Source organism: Nicotiana tomentosiformis, chromosome 7, assembly GCF_000390325.3.
Source record: "Nicotiana tomentosiformis chromosome 7, ASM39032v3, whole genome shotgun sequence".
In the NCBI taxonomy this organism is placed as follows: Eukaryota; Viridiplantae; Streptophyta; class Magnoliopsida; order Solanales; family Solanaceae; genus Nicotiana; species Nicotiana tomentosiformis.
Window position 1 is genome coordinate 101,470,108 of NC_090818.1, and position 20,269 is coordinate 101,490,376.

Genomic DNA, 20,269 nt, shown 5'->3' on the forward strand with positions numbered 1-20,269 from the left:
AGCAAGTCGAGGTAAGTGACTTGTCTAACCTTGTGTGGGGGAAATTTTCCCTAGGATTGGTATTGAAGTGATAAATTGTAATGTGTTGAAAGTCATGTACACGAGGTGACGAGTGTGTACACGGGCTAAATGTGGAAGATTATTCTTTAAATTATGTAGATCACTGTTGCATATTAATTAAATAATTTTACCTTGTTATATTCTTCATCATTGATTTAATTTTTATATTTTAAATTTTCTTGACCTTTTCCTGCTAATTATTTTACCTGTTTAGTTGAAACTTGGTTTCTTTTATTCTGTGCATTATTCAAAGGTTGATTTTCTTTAATTTAAATATTATTAATATAAAGTATTTGACATTTTAAATTTGGTATTGAAACAACATATTAAAAATTTTGAAATATTATTTTTGTTGAGTTATTTATTCCCGAATATTTTTGTGAGATTGTTTTTGTACTCGTTGTGACTGGGACGTGAGCTTCCTGTTGTGGAAAAATATTGTTGATGTTGTTTATTTGGCAAATTGAATTATTTGGGCACTTGAGGTACAAATTGTGATATATTGTGATATTGATATGCATGCGGTGGTATAAGGTCTGGGTGTTGAAACACATGCAGTGAGATAAGGGTGGCTTGATACGCGTGGCAAGTAGGAAAACTACTAGAAGTTATGCGGTGTGATAAGGGTGGCTAAAATGCGGGATGCTATTTCGGGAAAAATATTTTCTTTAAAATTAAATGTGAAGGCTTCCGCGGTGATATAAGAAAATGAGATATTGTGAATTTATTTATGATTTGGGACTACGAAGCAGTACCTCGGGAGTGCCCTTGTTGATATTGATTTATGGCCGCAGCTGCCTTTGATTATTGTTGTGATTTTCTTAAAGTTGAAAAGAATTATGTTTTGTTTCCACGAGGTATTATTTTTCATTATTTTGCATAGTTAATTGGTGACATACTACTTACTTGATTCATTTCTATTGTCATTTTATTATTATTATATTGTTAAACATGTCACCATGTCTTTCATTATTCCAATAGGGCCTGACCTGACCTCGTCACTACTCTACCAAGGTTAGGCTTGGCACTTACTGGGTACCGCTGTGGTGTACTCATACTACGCTTCTGCACAACTTTTTGTGCAGATCCAGGTACTTTCTATCAGACCGACATCAGTGAGCTACCTGTGTACGGAGACTTCAAGGTATATATGCCAGCGTCCGCAGACTCTGGAGTCCCCTTCTATTCGTATTATGTTATTTTCTCTATTCACATTAGACTCTGATATATAAAGATATTCGTACTACTTCTTTAGAGCTTGTGACTTGTATTTCACCGGTTTTGGGAATTTCTTTATGTACTGAGATGTTGAGCTTTTAAAAGTTTTAGTTGTTATTTTAATTATTCCGCATATTGATAAGCTTACCTAGTCTGAGAGACTAGGTGCCATCACGAAATCCCACGGAGGTGAAATTTGGGGTCGTGACACAGATAGAAGCCACCGATTTTTCTCGCTACTTAAGAAGAAGAGCAATTTTGCATGGACTCCGAAATGCCAACGGGCTTTGGAGGAATTAAAACGGTATTTATCGATCCCGTCGCTGATTTATACCCCGAAAGTAGACGAACAACTTTACCTGTACTTAGTTGTCTTGGAGATAACGGTAAGCGGAGTCCTGGTTCGAGAAGAATGAGGTACGCAATTCCCTATTTATTATGTCAGTTGGACCTTAGGCGAGGAAGAAACTAGATATCCACATTTAGAAAAATTAGCGCTTGCTTTAATAAGAGCCTCTAGGAAACTAAAGCCATATTTTTAGTGTCATCTGATATGTGTTGTAACAACTTATCCACTTCGAAATATTCAGCACAAACCCAAGCTTTCGGGTCGATTGGCCAAATGGGCCATAGAAATTAGTGGGTACGATATTGAGTATCGACCCCGAACCACCATCAAATCTAAAATCTTTTCGGACTTCGTGGCTGACTTTACACCAGCCTTCGTACCCGAGATTGAAAAATAACTACTGATAAAATCGGGTACCTCTTCGGGTGTTTGGAACCTCTTTACGGACGTTGCCTCGAACGCGAAGGGGTCCGGACTAGGCATCGTACTAAAATTACCCACAGGTAATGTAGTTAGACAGTCTATCATAACTACAAAATTGACTAATAATGAGGCCGGGTATGAGGCCATAATTACAGGTCTTGAACTAGCTAGAAGCTTGGGAGCAGAAGTCGTAGAGGCTAAGTGTGATTCCCTCCTCGTGGTAAACCAAGTAAACGGGACTTTTGAAGTCCGAGAAGATCGAATGCAGAGGTACTTGGATAAACTACAGGTGACTCTACATCGATTTAAGGAATGGTCCCTACAACATATACCCCGAGAACAGAACAATGAGGCCGATGCTCTTGCAAACTTAGGTTCATCGGTCGAAGATGGCGAACTCAACTCGGGGACTGTCGTACAACTCATGAGATCGGTAATCGAAGAAGGTCATGCCGAGATAAACTCTATAAGTTTAACCTGGGATTGGAAAAACAAATACATAGAGTACTTCAAGAACGGGAAGCTTCCATTAGATCCAAATGAATCGAGAGCTCTGCGCACAAAGGTAGCACAATTCACCTTATCCGAAGACGGAACGCTGTTTAAAAGGACGTTCGATGGAACATTGGCAATATGTTTGGGACCGGGAGATACCGATTACATCCTACTGAAAATTCACGAGGGAACTTGTGAAAATCATTCCGGTGCCGATTCGCTGGTCCATAAAGTAATCAGAGCAGGGTACTATTGGACCAATATGGGTAAGGATGCAAGGGAGTTCATTCGAAAATGTGACAAATGCCAAAGACATGAGACCATGATTCATCAACCCGGGGAACTACTCCACTCGGTCCCATCTCCATGCCCTTTCATAAAATGGGGAATGGACACCGTTGGCCCCCTCCTATCTGCCCCATGTAAGACTCAGTTTATTTTGTTTATGACTGATTATTTCTCTAAATGGGTTGAAGCACAGGCTTTCGAGAAATTCAGAGAATGGAAATGATAGACTTTATTTGGGACCACATCATATGTCGATTCGGGATGCCATCCGAGATTGTATGTGATAATGGAAAACAATTCATCGGCAACAAAGTAACTAAATTACTCGAGGATCACAAGATCAAAAGGATCCTATCAACACCTTATCATCCCAGCGGGAACGGACAAGCCGAATCAACCAACAAAATCATCACCCAAAATCTTAAGAAGAGATTGACCGACGCCAAAGAAGAATTGAGAGAAATACTACCCCCGAGGTCCTATGGGCATACCGCACAACATTGAAATCCAGTACCGGATCAACACCATTCTCGTTGGTTTATGGCGCCGAAGCTCTTATCTCGGTAGAGGTCGGAGAACCTAGCATCAGGGTTCGATATGCAACAGAGGAGTCGAATAATGAGACTATGAATACGAGCCTAGAATTGTTGGACGAAAGACGAGAAGCCGTTCTCGTCCGATTGGCCACCCAAAAATAGCGGATCGAAAGGTACTATAATCGAAGAACCAATATTTGACATTTTAACTTCAGGGACTTGGTGCTAAGAAAAGTCACCCTCAACACCCGAAATTCGAATGAAAGGAAACTGGGTCCGAACTGGGAAGGACCGTATTAGGTTCTCGAAATCACCGGAAAAGGATCCTACAATCTTGGTATGATAAACGGCAAACAACTTTCGAGCAATTGGAACGTATCGCGCCTAAAACGATACTACTGCTAAGGTACGACCCTCCCATGTTCATTTGTATTTTGAAACTAACCCTTGCAGGTGTTCGAGCAGAAACAGGGATGGATTCTTCAACATGAAGCCTTTAGGTCTGAAAGCATGCATTACACTCTTTTTCCCTTAGACCGGTTTTGTCCCAAATGGATTTTCCGGCGAGGTTTTTAATGAGGAAACTATTGATCGTGCTAACTTAGAACAATTCAACAGTATCCGAGGCCTCTTTACAATTAACCTGGAATACTGAGAGGCATTTCCCTTGAATATCAGAAACCAAATTGCCCTCGAATATCAAGTTCAGGCAAGCTCGTTACTTCATGGCAACAGGGTCTCGATAGGAAAAATTTGTAAGGGTCAAATGGCCAAACGAACCATGCCCGCATAGTTTGCTCGAGCCTTGGCACAAAACATGTACGTATGTATAATGACCTATAAAGAGAAATTTCCTCTTTATTGATATCTCATACCTCAAAAAGGTTCTTCTACTTCATATTCTCGATCTATTATGCAAACAGGCTTAAGAGCCAACCATGACCGGAGTTCGAATGATTACCCCAAATCGGGGACTACGAATAAAGACTAAGGGCTACATTGCTTCAAGTTCGAGCAAATTCTCACTCGACTACAAAGCCCAAGGGCTACCTTGATTCAAGTTCAAACTATTACCCCGAATCAGGGACTACATATAAAGCCTAAGGGCTATATTGCTTCGAGTTCGAGCAAATTCTCACTCGACCACAAAGCCCAAGGGCTACATTGATTCAAGTTCGAACTATTACCCCGAATCGGGGACTACAAATAAAGCCTAAGGGCTACGTCGCTTCGAGTTTGAAGCAAATTCTCACTTGACTACAAAGCCCAAGGGCTACCTTGAGTCAAGTTTGAACTATTACCCCGAATCGGGGACTACGCATAAAGCCTAAGTGCTACCTTAATTCGAGTTCGAGAAATCATTCTCACTCGACTATAAAAGCCTAAGGGCTACCTTAACTCGAGTTCGAGAAAACCATTCTCACTCGAGGACTACGTATCAAGCCTAAGGGCTACTTTTCTTCAAGTTTGAGAAAATCATTTTATTTGACATCTATTTATCAAGCCTAAGAGCCACCTCAGTTCGAGTTCGAACATTCACTTGGGGACCACCTATAAGAAATGGTCGAGTGCAGTACTTACTATCGGTCCTTACTATCTCAATCTGGGACCTTCAAATAATTATTCCATGCCAAGGAACTTTTGACCTTTGTATAAATTAACAAAAAAAAAGGCGAAAGATTCAGAAGCCATAGAAGGAAGAAAGTTTTATATATATGTATCAAAAATCATTTACAAGGGCACCATGGCCCAATCAAGTTTCTCTACAAAAGACCAAAACAGTCTTAAAAGAAAACACGAAAAATACTAAAGGACTTAGTCCTCTCCAGGAGCATCATCTTCGCCCTCGAGGCCTCCTTCGCATTCAGATTCGCTCATACTCCCGGTATCATCATCATCGGGAAAGGCCAACACTCTAGCTTCGGCTTCAAGCTCCTTAGCATTCTCGATCTCGACCGTAAGATTAAAGCCACGAGCGTGGATCTCCTCTAGAGTCTCCCTCCGAGATTGGCATTTAGCATGCTCGACAACCCAGTTTGCTCGAGCCTGAGCAACCTCAGTAACCTTCTTTGCTCGAACCTGAGTAGCTTCAGCATCAGACCGGTAGATGGCCACCATTGCATCAGCATTAGCAGTGGCTATCTCGACCTCCGATTTGGCCGCTGCAAGTTCTGTGGCCAGTCTCTCTCGATCAGAAATTGCTGAGCCCAACTGAGACTGGAACTCCTTGATTTTCTTGGCTTGCACCAAGGCCTTCTCTTTCAAACTTCGGAGTTGGGTCTCAGCCGATGCCAGTTGAGCTCGGGCAACCTTATTTTCTGAGGCAAGGAGATCCATGTTCTTTTTCCACTCCTCGGCCTCTGGTCTCACTGCGTCCACTTCAACACGAAGCTGCCTGATCACATCGAGCTTTTGCTGGACTTGTGGGACCGAACTGTTAGACATCACGCCCATGTCAGTCTCATTAACTTCAAAGATTCTTTTTACCTGCTCGGACAAATCGGCTTGTCCTTTCCGAGCTGCTTCTAGCTCAGCCTGAAGTCCTTTTGCTTCCCCTTCTCTCTGCTCACTGAGAAGCTTGAAGGCATCTCTCTCCTCAGTAAGCCCTCGGATTTCGGCTTTGTGCCGGCTCAGCTCCCCTCGGGATTGGAGAAACACCTCGTGATGAAGCGCAGAGGCCTACAAAAATAGATAGAAGGTATTATACAAGGAAATAAAACACACGTATTAACAAAGAGAAAATAAACTTACCCGATTCACGGCCTGTTGAGTTTCGTTGAGTCTTCACCCGAACGAACCGGGTGAAGAAACTCCCACCTCGACCAAGCTCTTCTTCGAAGCCTCTGAGTCACCAAGACTGGTGACATCTTCTACCCCAACAAAATAACCATGGAAAGGGTCTTCCTCTTCATGGACTCCTTCCCCGTGATAGGCCTCCACGGCCTGAGCGTCGCGTATCATCGCCTGGGAAAATGAAGGAAACAAGGAATCAGGCTTTTACTGCCTCTTCGACGATCTCTTCGCCCCGAGGTAAAGCATCTTCGGTTCCCTTCGGCTCGAGAACTTGGGCCGGAGTCCCATCCTCGACCTCATCGAGCCTAGATAGAGTAGTATCAACTCCCACCGATTCTAAAGCTTTCTAAATATCGGTGCCAGCTCGTACACGGGCCACCAGCCCAGAACCACCTTCTTCTTCTTCTTCTTATTCTTCATCCCTTAGTCTTTGGAATGACTCCATAGACAGTGGGATTGTGTTCCCCTTGGGTTTACGAGCCACTCTCTTCTTGGGTTTTTGACCCTCGGAGTCCGAGGTCCTTTTTCTCTTATTTTCCTTCACCGGTTTAGAGACATGCGGTAAAACTTCTTCATTACCAGACGGGGGCCTCAGAGCCGCATCCTTTCCGAGACCTGTAAAAGGAGAAAATAAGTAAACTCATGCTTCAGATAAATATGTCTCCTCGAACTATAGGCAAATCGGTAAGGCAAGATGAAGGCTTACCGTGAGTATGATCCTCCCACGAGCCCTTTAACAAAGCGCACCATGAACGCTCGGCGTATGTTGACGTCGAAACCAGGCTCCTGACCCAGTTCTCGAGGTGGGGAACCGCACCCGGCATCCAAGCAATGACTACATCGAGAAAAACACTGATAAGAAAGGGCGAAGAAGTAAAACAACAAACAAAAATTTAAAAGGAGATCATAATTATGTTTCATATTTCATTTCTCGAAAAATGGCATCCTCTCAGCCGGGATCAGGTCCAAGGTCTTCACCCGAACGAACCGTCCCATCCAACCTCGATATATGTATTCATCTATGCTAGAGGCGAATGCCTTGGTGGCCCGACATTGAAGCTTTATCAGTCCACCTCGATAGAGTCGAGGTCTGTATAATCTTACGAGGCGGTTGAGGGTAAAAAGAAGCCCATCGATTTTGCTCACAAAGAAACGGAGCAGTATCACGATCCTACAGAAAGAAGGATGAATTTGGCTGAGGGTCTGTCACACCTCCTTTTTTTCCGAGGGGATAAGGAGTTTTTTCCAATTAAAGTGACATTATTCGAAATGGGATTATTTATTTAAATTCAGAGTCGCCACTTGGAATAAGTTATGGTGTCCCAAGTTACCGGTTTATTTTAAATCCTAAATCAAGGAAATTTGACTCTATTTATGGTCTGCGAACACAGAAGACCGGGTAAGGAATTCTGTTAACCCGGGAGAAGGTGTGAGGCACTCCCGAGTTCCGTGGTTTTAGCACGGTCGCTCAACTATTAATAATTGGCCTAATTATCTGATTTATTACATATTAAAAGCCTATTGCGCATTTTTACTTTTTAACCTCTTTTAATTATTTATGGAATTATTTCTGGAACAAGTCGCGATGTCGTACACTTGTCATTTTGGCACACACCGCAAACCGCGCCACATGAAATGCACCCGCGATTTACGACATTTTTCCTAAAATATCATACCATAAAAAATGTAAAATCAATCCTAATTAATTAAAATATCTATATTATGACATGAAACTATTTTTGTATTTTCAAACATATGTTTTAAAATTAAAACTAAAAGTTGACTGAAATCCTATTAAAAATAAAAATAAATTTTTTTTTTGAAATATTCCTTTTAAAAGTTACGCGGGTCAAAAATTACATGCTTACAGCTGCCCCTCTTTGCTTGGAAACACAAAGAGTTTTCGGAGCAAAGAACAATAAGCAACGTAATTGATTTATGACCCGACGCTTATTCAAAAAGAAACAAAGACGGATAAAAGATTGTGACCGAGCCCTGGTATTTGAGCTGCCTACATATCCTTGGCTTTAAAGGAATGAGGTCACGTGTAGTTCAGAGGTGAATGAAGTGATGGAATGTGTGGAGAGGATGACAGAGTCGAGTGAGATACCGTTCCGTCGAGGTTCCGGTCCGCGGTCTTGTTATTATATCAAAATCAAAAAAAAATATGAAAAAGACTAACTAAGCCTGTTAGCTATGAGTTACCAGATTCCTATCTATAAGTCTTCTGAAGCTTGATCTTGAGGCTTGAACGGTTCTTCATGCAGACTTTTGATTTGAATCTTGCTGCTTGCTAACTGCAGGTGCTGATTCATTCTTCTACAGCTTCTTCGGATCAAGACCGGACATGCAGTGCTCGTGTATTCAGCCATGTCTTGAGCAGTTCATGTATTTCATCGGCTTATGCATTTTGGATTCACTTCTCTTTTTTTTTTTCTTTTTTTTTCTTTTATTCTGGATTGAGACTTCTTCCTTTGGTCATCTCGGACTGTCAGCTCGCATTCTTGGGGCGAGCTTCTGCTACTTCTAACTTGAATTGAATTCTTAAATGACTTCCCTCGTTCTCCAGGTGGGCTTCTGATGACTTAAAACTCGAAATAAATTCCCTCATTCTCCAGGTGGGCGCCTGATGTTGACTTAAAACTTGAAATGAATTCCCTCATTTTCCAGGTGGGCGCCTGCTAACTTAAAACTTGAAATTAATTCCCTCATTTTCCAGGTGGGCGCCTGCTGACTTAAAACTTAAAATTAATTCCCTCGTTCTCCAGGTGGGCGCCTGATAATGACTTGAAAATTAAAAAAAATCCCCTCATTCTCCAGGTGGGTGCCTGATGTTGAGTTAAAACTTGAAATTAATTCCCTCGTTCTCCAGGTGGGCGCCTGACAATGACTTGAAAATTAAAACAAATTCCCTCATTCTCCAGGTGAGTGCCTGATGTTGACTTAAAACTTGAAATTAATTCCCTCTTTCTCCAGGTGGGCACCTGCAACTACAACAAAACAGAAACAACAAAAGAAACTTTTTCTGCCCCAATTTACACTAGGAAGATTTGTGAGTTATTAGCAGAACTATAAATTACCTATGCTATTGATGAAAGATGCAATGATGAGAGTAAAATTAAAGACTCGACTAGGATGTGCGTCTCCTAAAGAAATAAAAATGTGAAAAACCCAAACTAGGAAGTGTGTCTCCTAAATTTGAGATTGAGCTTGCGAAAAATTATAAACTAAGCTTGACTAAACTAAAAACTGACCCTATTCTCCAGGCGGGACCCCTGATTTTAAGAAAACTAAAGATTGATAACTTAAGAAAACTAAAAATTGACCTTGGAGAAAATTCATCAAACTAGGTCTTTTTTTTTGTTTTTGGTATCTTAGGAGAAAAATTCATCAGACTAAGATTTCTATCCTAGGAGAAAGTTCATCAGACTAGGTTTTCTATCTTAGGAGAAAGATTCATCAGACTAAGACGTTTATCCTAGGAGAAAATTCATCAGACTAGGTTTACTATCTTAGGAGAAAGATTCATCAGACTAAGATTTTGATCCTAGGAGAAAGTTCATCAGACTAGGTCCTTTTTTGTTATCTTAGGAGAAAGATTCATCAAACTAAGATTTCTATCTTAGGAGAATGATTCATCAGACTAAGACTTCGATCCTAGGAGAAAGTTCATCAGACTAGGTCCTTTTTTTGTTATCTTAGGAGAAGGATTCATCAGACTAAGATATTTTTATCCTAGGAGAAAGTTCATCAGATTAGGATTTCTTATTGTTATCTTAGGAGAAAGATTCATCAGACTAAGATATTTTTATCCTAGGAGAAAATTCATCAGACTAGGTTTTCTATCTTAGGAGAAAGATTCATCAGACTAAGATTTTGATCCTAGGAGAAAGTTCATCAGACTAGGTCCCTTTTTGTTATCTTAGGAGAAAGATTCATCAGACTAAGACGTTTATCCTAGGAGAAAATTCATCAGACTAGGTTTTCTATCTTAGGAGAATAATTCATCAGACTAAGACTGCGATCCTAGGAGAAAGTTCATCAGACTAGGTCTTTTTTTTTTTTTTTTTATCTTAGGAGAAAGATTCATCAGACTAAGATTTCTATCCTAGGAGAAAATTCATCAGACTAGGTTTTCTATCTTAGGAGAAAAAATCATCAGACTAAGATTTTTATTGGGAGAAAATCCATCAGACTAGGATTTTTTATCCTAGGAGGAAAAATGCGAAGAGCAATGGCAATATTTTATGCACACTAGCAAGACAAATAAAGGCAAAGATTTGAGAAACTTCCCTTTGTCGGCTCTTCTCTTCTCTTTTTTTTTTCTTTTGAACCACTTTCCTTGGACTGATTTGTTCCTATTTCAAACAAAGAAAATTTTGTCAGTTTTAAAAGTGGTGGTCGGTTTGTGGCCTTGAGTCTTGGGCAATTTGGCTTTTGCTCAATCAGCTTGAGTCAGTTTCAAGAGACTTTTTGCTCTGTATCAATCCTGATCATTTCACACCCAGTACCATTTGTATTTGTGGCTCAATCAGCCTTACCCCAACTGAAGATCTTTGCTTAGGTGACATTTTCTATGTCTTGAATGTCTTTCTACTTTTTGAGCAATTTGTCTGTCAGAGAGAATCACAACTGGTAAGTGTCTTTTGCACAATGTGCCACTTCATAGTCCTTATTCGGTACTACAGGGAATCCCTGATTAACCTTAAGGTTATCTTTGCTTGCTTTATCCAAATAGGCTGACAAGAGTCTTTTGGGGGAAACCTTCGTATTGCACGAATCCTCAAGACATGTTGGCTGTAACAACTGAGTGTGCTGGCCAAATTTACTTTGTGCAACTGAAAAGTTGGTAGCAGATTTTGAAATCTTTTCTTGCTTGTTTTGACAAGGACTGACTCAGAGAGAATGACACAATGATGCGAAGAAACAATATTAACAAGAAATATCCTTGTCGGGAAGGAAAGGAGGAAGATTTTTTTTTGGGGCAGCTAGCCCTTATGATCATGACATGCATTTTGGACTTAGCGGCCTGATCTTTCAAACTGTTCAAATCTTTCCCTTTACCATTCCTATGACATTTGAAGTCGGGCTTGTTTGTACCAATTCTTTGCATCAGCTTTATGACTCACTTTCGACTAGTGGTGCTCCGAGGGGTTTTCACCAACAAGTCTCTCTCATTTATTCATCTCTGCCTACCGTCGTCTTACAGTACCCGTGAGGGTTTTCACTAGTAAGACTCTCTCATTTTTTCTTCTTTATTTTTCCTTTTTTTTTCTTTGTGTGAGAAACTCGACAGTGTTCTATGTCGTGTGACAACTACTGCTCTTTGCATGCGTTTCTTGGCATTCTTGAAGGCATATCGGGAGGTCTTTATTTGGAAGGTTTTTGGATAGGGTTGGAAAGATGGGTCGACATGGAGGCTCTAAGTAGACTCAATACGATGGGTTGTACACTTTACAACTCTTGGAATCGACTCTTTCAAAAGTGAAATAAAAGTTTTGCCCCGGTTTTTGATACTGGGGATTTTTGTATTTTTTTTGAATTCTTATTTGGTTGGACCGAACCATGTAAGGCTGCCTACGTATCCTTTTTTAAAGGAATCAGGTCTAACGTAGTTCAAACATCTAACCTAACTTCTTTTTTTTATCTCTATCTTTTTTTCCATTTCTCTTTTTTTCTCTTTTCTTTTTTTTCAAAATAAGTTGCCCCAACTTTTATTTTCTGGGGGCATGTGCTTTTTGACTGTTCTTTTCTTCTTCTATTTTTTTGTTTTTTCTTGTACTTTCTAAGAGTTGCCCCAGTTTGTACTCTTTGGGCATGGACTTTTTTTTTCATTTTTTTTTAGACTTTTAACTTTAAACTTGATTCCAAAAGAGGGTGGTCGAAGAAATTAACACAGGCTCAAAAGGGGTAACAAAGGGTATAAAGTGTTTAGGTAGCACAAAAGGGCCTCCCAGCCTCGAGAACGCCAAACATATTATCTTTTGCGGTCACAACATTGATGACCATGTTTGTCTTCTTGGTTTGTCGTGGTCGAAAGACACTTTCCATCCCTTAATGTCAAACTTTCCAACAAACTTCAATTGATTCTTTCCCAAACCCGATCTTCGCAATGATTTGAAGGTAAAACTTACTCGAGCTTAATTCCAAAGTGTTTCGACTCTTTGTTCATCCTCAAAAATATCTTTTTTTTTTCGGTTATCCGATTCGTGACTAGATCAATTCTCTAAGATCTGGCCAAAAGTTCCGCATGCATGTCATGTCACTAAAACTAGCGGCGAAAGAACTAAGCATAGAATGAAACAAGGACAAATTGTATTTCATTGAATAACGGATAGAAGGATTTGACAATAAGACAAACAAACTGAAATCCGAGTTACGACCCTAAAATAAGCCGGCTAATGAAAATAGCAACAAAATGAACAGACAAGACTCACACAAATAAAATAGAGGGATAGAAGGGTTTGACTCAATAAAACAAATAAAATCTGGATCATACCCTGGAATAACTCAGATAATAGAAAAAACATCAAAACAAGCTACCAAGATTCCTTCCTAGTGAGGAGGGAATGACTTTTCAATTGCTAAGCTTGACATTTAGCCACAAATTTGCTCATCAGAATCACCATGGCCTTCTCCAATTTCAGTCGGCAAGTTCCCGAGAGGATTCTCATACTCCATGTCACCACACATCATCCCCACAAAGTGTGCATCATCATGTGCATGTAAAGGATTCTGCGTGATATTCTGCGTGTCATTATCTTGGATCACTATCAATTTTTTCTGGATCATCCTTTCTATTTCTCTTTTCAAATCCCGACAACTTTCAACATTGTGCCCCTAGGCATTGGAATGGTATTCACACCTTTTAGAAGGGTCAAAGTTTCTTGCACGTGGGTCTACATGATTTGGAGGAATAGGTGCAATCATGTCATAATGCTTTAATTTCTCAAACACACTTGCATAGGACTCTCCTAGGTAAAATTATTTTTCAACCTTTGTTCCCCTCTATACCCCTGGCTTGGTTGTGGGTTATAGGGCACTTGAAAATTTTGTGGAGGCTGGTGGAGATTTTGCGGTGCTGGTGCTCGCCTTCTGGGGTGTCTTGGTGGCTGGATAAAATACTGAAATGGAGCAATAGAGTATTGTGGGTTCTGAGTTGGATAGTAGTGCTTAGGGGAATCATTGGAAACCTGATGAGGTTGCTCATACCTTCGAGATGTTCTTCTAGGACCTCTTCTCGACCTTATTGTCATCATGGTTTCTTTATCCTTCTCATTCGTGTCACTACAATTATCAGATTCAATCTTTACAGCCTGAGTTGCAGCTTTGAGAACTGCTTGACTTATAATTTTGCCTGTCTTAAGGCCATTCTCAACTATTTCCCCAATTTTGATTGCTTCCGAGAAGGATTTGCCCACTGCGGACATCATGTTTTGAAAATAATCTGGCTCTTAAGCCTGAAGGAAGACAGTGATTAGCTCGTGGTCATCCATGGGTGGCTTAACTCTAGCCGCTTGCTCCCTCCATTTAATGGCATATTCCCTAAAACTTTCAGTTGGTTTCTTCTTCAGGTTTGAAAGGGAATTGCGATCTTGGGCGATATCGATGTTGTATTGGAACTGTTTGACAAAGGCCTGGGCCATGTCATCCCAGACATGCCAGTGAGAGGTTTCTTGATCCATAAACCATTAAGAGGCTACCTCTGTCAGGCTTTCTCCGAAATAAGCCATTGCTAGTTCTTCTTTTCCCTCCACACCTCTTAGTTGATTGCAATACCTTTTCAAGTGGGCTATGGGGTCTTCGTGTCCATCATACTTTTCAAATTTGGGAGTCTTGAAATCAAGTGGCAAACGAACACCGGGGAACATACATAGATCTTTGAAGGCAATACTCTTCTGACACGTCGACCCTTGCATGTTTTTCAACTTTTGTTCTAAGCTTTTCACCCTTTGGGTCATTTCTTCTTGTGCCATCTTTCGGGTAGGCTTCTCAATCTTTGAAGGAAGATCAAATAGATACGAGTGGTACTCAGGAGAATAGTATTGTTCTTGATGGGTAGCAAAATGTGACTCATGACTTTTCTTTTGTACCACTGTTGGTTGTGGGATAGTGAAAACGGGTATAGCAGTAGTGGTTATCTGATTGGTTGTCAATGGCACACTTTGAGAGCGCGCAACAGAGGTTTCAGTTGTAGTCATACAGTTGGGATAAAGACTGAACCCAGGTGGATAGGATTGATCGGGCAATGAGACCGGAATGGTAGTAGTCGAAATGGATGTGAACTCTGGGAAACCATGAATAGAAAAAGGCGGTCCTTGATTATTGGCCCATGCTTGACACATTTCAGTCATTTGCTGCTTCAGTACTCTATTTTCCTCAACCACAGTAGACTCCTATAGAACCCTCTGAGCCTGAGTCTCTTGAGCACTTGTAACAGCTTCGATGCCAGTTGTCAATGGCATTTTTCCCTTGGATATTGTGTTGCCAACTTACCACAAACCGATCACCTTAAACTTTTTCTATGATTCAAAACAAGAGACACGTTATAATGGACTCAGTCGGTCCTTATTATCATCATCATTTTTATTTTATTTTTTCATTTATTTATTTTTTGGTCGATCGAACCTGATGTGGGTTGCCTACGTATCATGTGGGAACATGAATCAGACCATGCGTAGTTCGGGAAGATCAAGAATAAAGGAAATAAACTAACTATTTTTTTTTTTAATTTCCGAAAAAAAGACTTATAAAGAAGAAAGAAAATATTTTTGGATTTCGATTTGCTTTTGTTTTTTTTAAATTTTTGAAAAAAAAACTTCTAAAGAAGAAAGAAAATATTTTTTTGAATTTTGATTTTTTTTTTCGGAATTTCAAAAGAAAAACTTTAAAAAAAAAAAAGAAAATATTTTTGGATTTATGGACTTTTATTTTGAATTTATGAAAGAAATACTTATAAAAAAAAAAGAAAATATTTTTGAATCTTGAATTTTCTTTTCAATTTTCGAAAGAAGAATGAAAATATTTTTGGGTTTTGAGAAGAAATTAAAAAGAAAATATTTTTGTATTTTTTTAAAAAAAATTGGAGCCTAAAAGAATGACTTTCTAAAGAAGGAAGTAAAGGAAAATATTTTTCGATTTTTTTTTTTGAAAATTGTGGGCCGGAACCGATGAGGCTTGCCTACGTATCTCACATCCGGTGAGAATCAGACCCGCGTAGTTCATCCATTTTGATGCACAGAAAAATATGATTTGTTTCGAAATGATTTTCTCTTTTTATTCTTGAAATTTTGACAAAGTAACAAGGTTTTATTTTTGAATATCGGGATTGTCAAAACCAGGCGTTTTTCTATCCTACCTCACTCTTTGATTTTTCTCTTCTATTTTTTTTTTGATTTTTTTTTTCTAACTTAAGAAGCCGGTCAACATACAAGCCAAGCAAATTAATGCACAAGTAGCACGTAAAGAATGCATCAGGATGTTCCTTTAATTTTGGGTACACCTATCCTAAACGGACCCAACCCCTGTGTTGAGTCCCCTAAGTCAAATGCACGTGATGCAAACAAACGTTCCTACTAGGGATCCGGTATGAGGCTACGTTATTCTATGTTTAAATCCTGGGTGTATTGTTCTAGACCTGGCTTACTCGGGCGGACAACTCGAGCCGGGGGGGTAGCTTACCGGGAATACAGAAGCTTCACCGGCTAAGCAACTTGTCCGAACCTCGTTCTAAAATTAGGATATGACTCTAACAGAAAAGAAGCCACGCGAAGCGCACGCTTCCCAGAAGATTTAGAAGACTCAGAGAGAAGAAGGGCTTCGGAGCAGTTTATATACAATTCACACAATATCAAAGCGGTAAAAAAAAACGGCATTTAGCACATTAGGCTCAAACACGTAAAAAATCAGACAATAATGAAAGCCAATCATAACAGCTATTCTAAGCTCGAATTCTGAACCCTGAACCAGAGATTCTGGGTTCTTGTTCCCCAGTAGAGTCGCCAGAGCTGTCACACCTCCTTTTTTCCCGAGGGGATAAGGAGTTTTTTCCAATTAAAGTGACATTATTCGAAATGGGATTATTTATTTAAATTCAGAGTCGCCACTTGGAATAAGTTATGGTGTCCCAAGTCACCGGTTTATTTTAAATCCCAAATCGAGAAAATTTGACTTTATTTATGGTCTGCGAACACAGAAGACCGGGTAAAGAATTCTGTTAACCCGGGAGAAGGTGTGAGGCACTCCCGAGTTCCGTGGTTTTAGCACGGTCGCTCAACTATTAATAATTGGCCTAATTATCTGATTTATTACATATTAAAAGCCTATTACGCATTTTTACTTTTTAACCGCTTTTAATTATTTATGGAATTATTTCTGGAATAAGTCGTGATGTCGTACACTTGTCATTTTGGCACACACCACAAACCGCGCCACATGAAATGCACCCGCGATTTACGACATGCTTATTTTTATTATTGTTTGAAGTTATGATCGGGCCACATGAAATGCATACCCGAATTGGGATTTACGTATCGTGATCATGCCACGGGAACTGTACCCATGACCACGATGATTCATTATTAATCGCGCTTAAAGCAAACTACGATGTTCGATGTTCATGAATTATTTATTCGACTATTTGAGATCGTTGTAAAGTCATGGATTATGGAAGTTGTTGTGGATAAATGTGCATGTTTAACTGCTGATTCATTAACAAATTCAAATACCTGCGACCTATCAACAATTGTACATTCAGCATCACTAAAATCTTAATAAACTTTCACTTTAAACTTGACAAGAGAACAAAATTAATGCATAAACAAAATACACTCTGCGTAGATATCTATAAGAACTTTCCAAATATAAGAACCCACTATCCAAAACTTCATCATCCATATTTTAGTAATTACCCAATAGACTCTAACACATCTATCTTATAAGAGCTGATGAAAATTAATGCAGAACGAACAAAATAACTTAACATAGCTAAAGCAAATGTCACGGGTATAAACTATATATACAGTTTTTCAACACACGAGTGACAACTAAAGTATTGCAAAGCAAACACTACAAAACGGCAAGATGCTTACTCAACAAATCCATTCGACAATTGACACCATTAAGTCTATATTTATTCATGAAATCAGTCAACAGTTATACATGAGCTCGGAACGTACCTTTATATTGATGAATAAAGCTGAAAATTTGCAACTCAATCGGAATAAAAAAGCAACAATCGTTGGACTGAAACGCCAAAATTGTGAATCGGAACCTCGAATCGGCACCGGAAAACTCAAAATCCAAACCAGACTTCAATTAAACTCCGTCGGATTTCATGGTTTCGAAATCAAAAATCAAAAGAAGAAGCTAAAATCTATTCTGGCGGAATGAGCTGCGAGCGTAGCAGTCATCGGATGTTTCACCATTTTGTGAGTCCTTTCCTCAATAAATCAACGTTCTCTTGAACCTTGGCTAAAATAGGGACCTTGAACGGAGAGCTCAAAAGGTATCGACTCGCCGACTCAAAGGGTGACAACTTTTTCAATTATAAGAGTGGTGGTATGACTTATGAGAAGCAACCGGGGTAGGAGACCACAGACGAAACCGCGTGCAGCGAATTCAAATGTCTTCTACACCCCCAACTCCGATACAACTTGGCAAAAATGAAATCTGGTGTTCCGGAAGAAGAATTAACGGAGCTTTTAATAACTGACTCAAAAACTCAAATGATCTGAATGGCAAACGGGGATGATTTTGGCTATGGTATTTTAATTTGTGGCTGCTGAACCAGAGGAGCTTAGTTTTGGCTTATGGAGTTCGGTGACTTTATTGCTAACTAAAGGACGATGGCCTAACGCTAGTGGTGGAGCTGCTGCGGCGTTAATGGAGGAAAGCCGGGGTAATTGGTATATGAAGAAGAAGGCGACGATGTTCTTAATCCTAAGCTGCTAGGGTTCGTCCGTCTCTGTTCAATGAGAAAATAAGGGAGAGCTCTCTCTTCTGAAGGGGGGCCTTGTTAGGGTGTAGGAAATTAGGTTTTATTTTTATTATAAAAGGGTTGTGGGTTAAGGAATGGGTAAATGGGCTGAAGGGAAGAGTGGGCTGTCAGAAATTGGGCTCAAGTTTGGGCCAAATTTGTCTTTAAAGGTGGCCCTTTAACTCTACAAAGCTAAAATATTAATTTCTTTTCCTAAAATATCATACCATAAAAAATATAAAATCAATCCTAATTAATTAAAATATCTATATTATGACATGAAACTATTTTTGTATTTTCAAACATATGTTTTAAAATTAAAACTAAAAGTTGACTGAAATCCTATTAAAAATAAAAATAAATAATTTTTTTTTGAAATATTCCTTTTAAAAGTTACGCGGGTCAAAAATTACATACTTACAGGGTCACCTGGTATTTCTTGCAAAAATCTATGATGACCGGATCGAGGGGACCCATCGTAAAAGGATAAGTGTAAGCACTCAGGTACCCTTCCACGTGGGTAGTAACCGCTTCCTCCGGTGCCGGTATCACAACCTCTTTGTTTTCCCAATTGCAATATTTCTTCACCAAATCAAGAAGGTTTTTGGATATCGAGCATATATATCTCGATACATGCTCGCATCGACCAGCAACTGATGGGGGTTTCTCGACCTTAAATTCGGAATCAATAATGCACCCCCGGGGACAAGTTCTTCAAGGCGTGGCTCCACCACTGTTTTCTCGTTGGCCGGCCGAGATGAGGAAGCAACCTCTTTTTGCGGAACGATTTTAGATGTTTTGGCCATCTAAATTTCTGTGAACAAAGAAGAAGGGAGATTGAAGTATTTGGTGTTTTGAGAAGAACAAGCAAAGAAATTCCAAAACCTGAAAATAGGTAGCTTTGGGAAAGACGGAGAACTATGAAGATTGGAATAAAAAAGATTTGAAGGTACAAGTTTGAAATAATGAAGAAGGGGCTATTTATAGATTTCGCAGTGACGGTTCAAAATTGATAGTGGCCGACCATCGACTGACGCGCATTTAATGCCTTGATAACTGGACCGACGGGATGTTTGTCACATACGTCACAATGCCACCTTCTTTGAACTCGTCTAGTCGCAGGTTGAAAAATCATATCGTTTCTCACCACCTTCTTTCCGAGAAATGAGGGGACTATCTGTATACGGTCAAAACTGAATTTTCTCTTCATGTGATTAATCGAGATTGGAGCATGATGGAGCGAGGTCCGTCGTTATAATATCGAGTTGTGATATGAAATTGGGTTGTCGAGTTCGAGACCCAGAGACCGATTAATATCGAGCCCGAGTCAATATCGAGATCGAGACCCAGAGACCGATCAATATCGAGCTCAAGACCCAGAGACCGACCAAGATCGAGACCGAGCCAAGGAACAAAAAGCCGTTATGGCCACATTTGGGGAGAGAATTTCGGCAGAAATCACGGCTTAAATCAATGAAAAGTTTATTAATTAATATATCATGGAATCCCCATTATGTATTTTTAATTATATCCAAAGTAGGATTTCCCTCACTATATTAAGAGTGGTTATCATTTGTAAAAAGGGAGATGGATTCATTCACATTTAGATTCACTGAAATTTATATAACATCTAGGAGCTTATCCTTTTTTGGGCTTTGATATTGATTCATCTTGTTCCCTTATCAATCACTCCCTATTCGAATTGGGTTTGTATCCATTCTTTTTACAGTTAAATTTCTATATATCTTTACCTATTTTTCCAATCTGTACCAAGTTATACCACGTATCCCTAGAACTACTTCGGGTAAACAGTTCGCTCCTAACAAAATCATATGAAACTAAACTAGCAGATATGTTTTGTGTTAGTAAAATTCTAATCACCATTTATATTTGAAGTCTACCATGAATTGGCTAAAATAGTTATCGCATATTTGTTTTTGAGACTAAAATCTTTGTAGGCCGAGTTAAAGACTCAAATATTCATGCACTCTAAACATGTATGTACAAATACAAGAGAAACACAACGCACAATTATATAATATAGAATATTTACAAACATATATGCTTATTTTTTCACGAAAAATTTACAAAAATCACAAAAAACTAACTTAAGATAATAACTTAATACTA

The 20,269-nt window shown here is 39.4% G+C and overlaps 1 protein-coding gene and 1 long non-coding RNA gene across 3 annotated transcripts; one reads left to right on the plus strand and one right to left on the minus strand.

Moving 5' to 3' along the window:
- Window positions 1-1,124: 1,124 nt before the first annotated feature.
- Window positions 1,125-18,203, minus strand: LOC104105981 (uncharacterized). 2 transcript variants are annotated; one of them, XM_070181784.1, is made up of 5 exons: window positions 17,340-18,203; window positions 8,368-9,152; window positions 6,869-6,997; window positions 6,121-6,777; window positions 1,125-6,048 (listed from the first exon to the last, which is right to left on the minus strand). In XM_070181784.1, exon 5 carries the CDS (start codon window positions 5,821-5,823, stop codon window positions 5,185-5,187), a length of 639 nt encoding a protein of 212 aa, XP_070037885.1. In that variant the 5' UTR covers window positions 5,824-6,048; window positions 6,121-6,777; window positions 6,869-6,997; window positions 8,368-9,152; window positions 17,340-18,203; the 3' UTR covers window positions 1,125-5,184. The 2 variants fall into 2 exon arrangements, with proteins under 2 accessions (XP_070037885.1, XP_009612720.1); XM_009614425.4 differs by lacking the exon at window positions 17,340-18,203 and having other exon boundaries at window positions 8,368-9,338.
- LOC138896545 (uncharacterized) lies at window positions 9,621-10,151 on the plus strand. Its single transcript, XR_011409889.1, has 2 exons — window positions 9,621-9,733; window positions 10,000-10,151. It is a non-coding gene; the product is annotated as an uncharacterized lncRNA (long non-coding RNA).
- Window positions 18,204-20,269: the final 2,066 nt, after the last annotated feature.

Coding starts and splice junctions, on each gene's coding strand:
- LOC104105981 (XM_070181784.1), bottom strand. CDS start 5,823: ATGGGCGTGATGTCTAACAGTTCGGTCCCACAAGTCCAGCAAAAGCTC.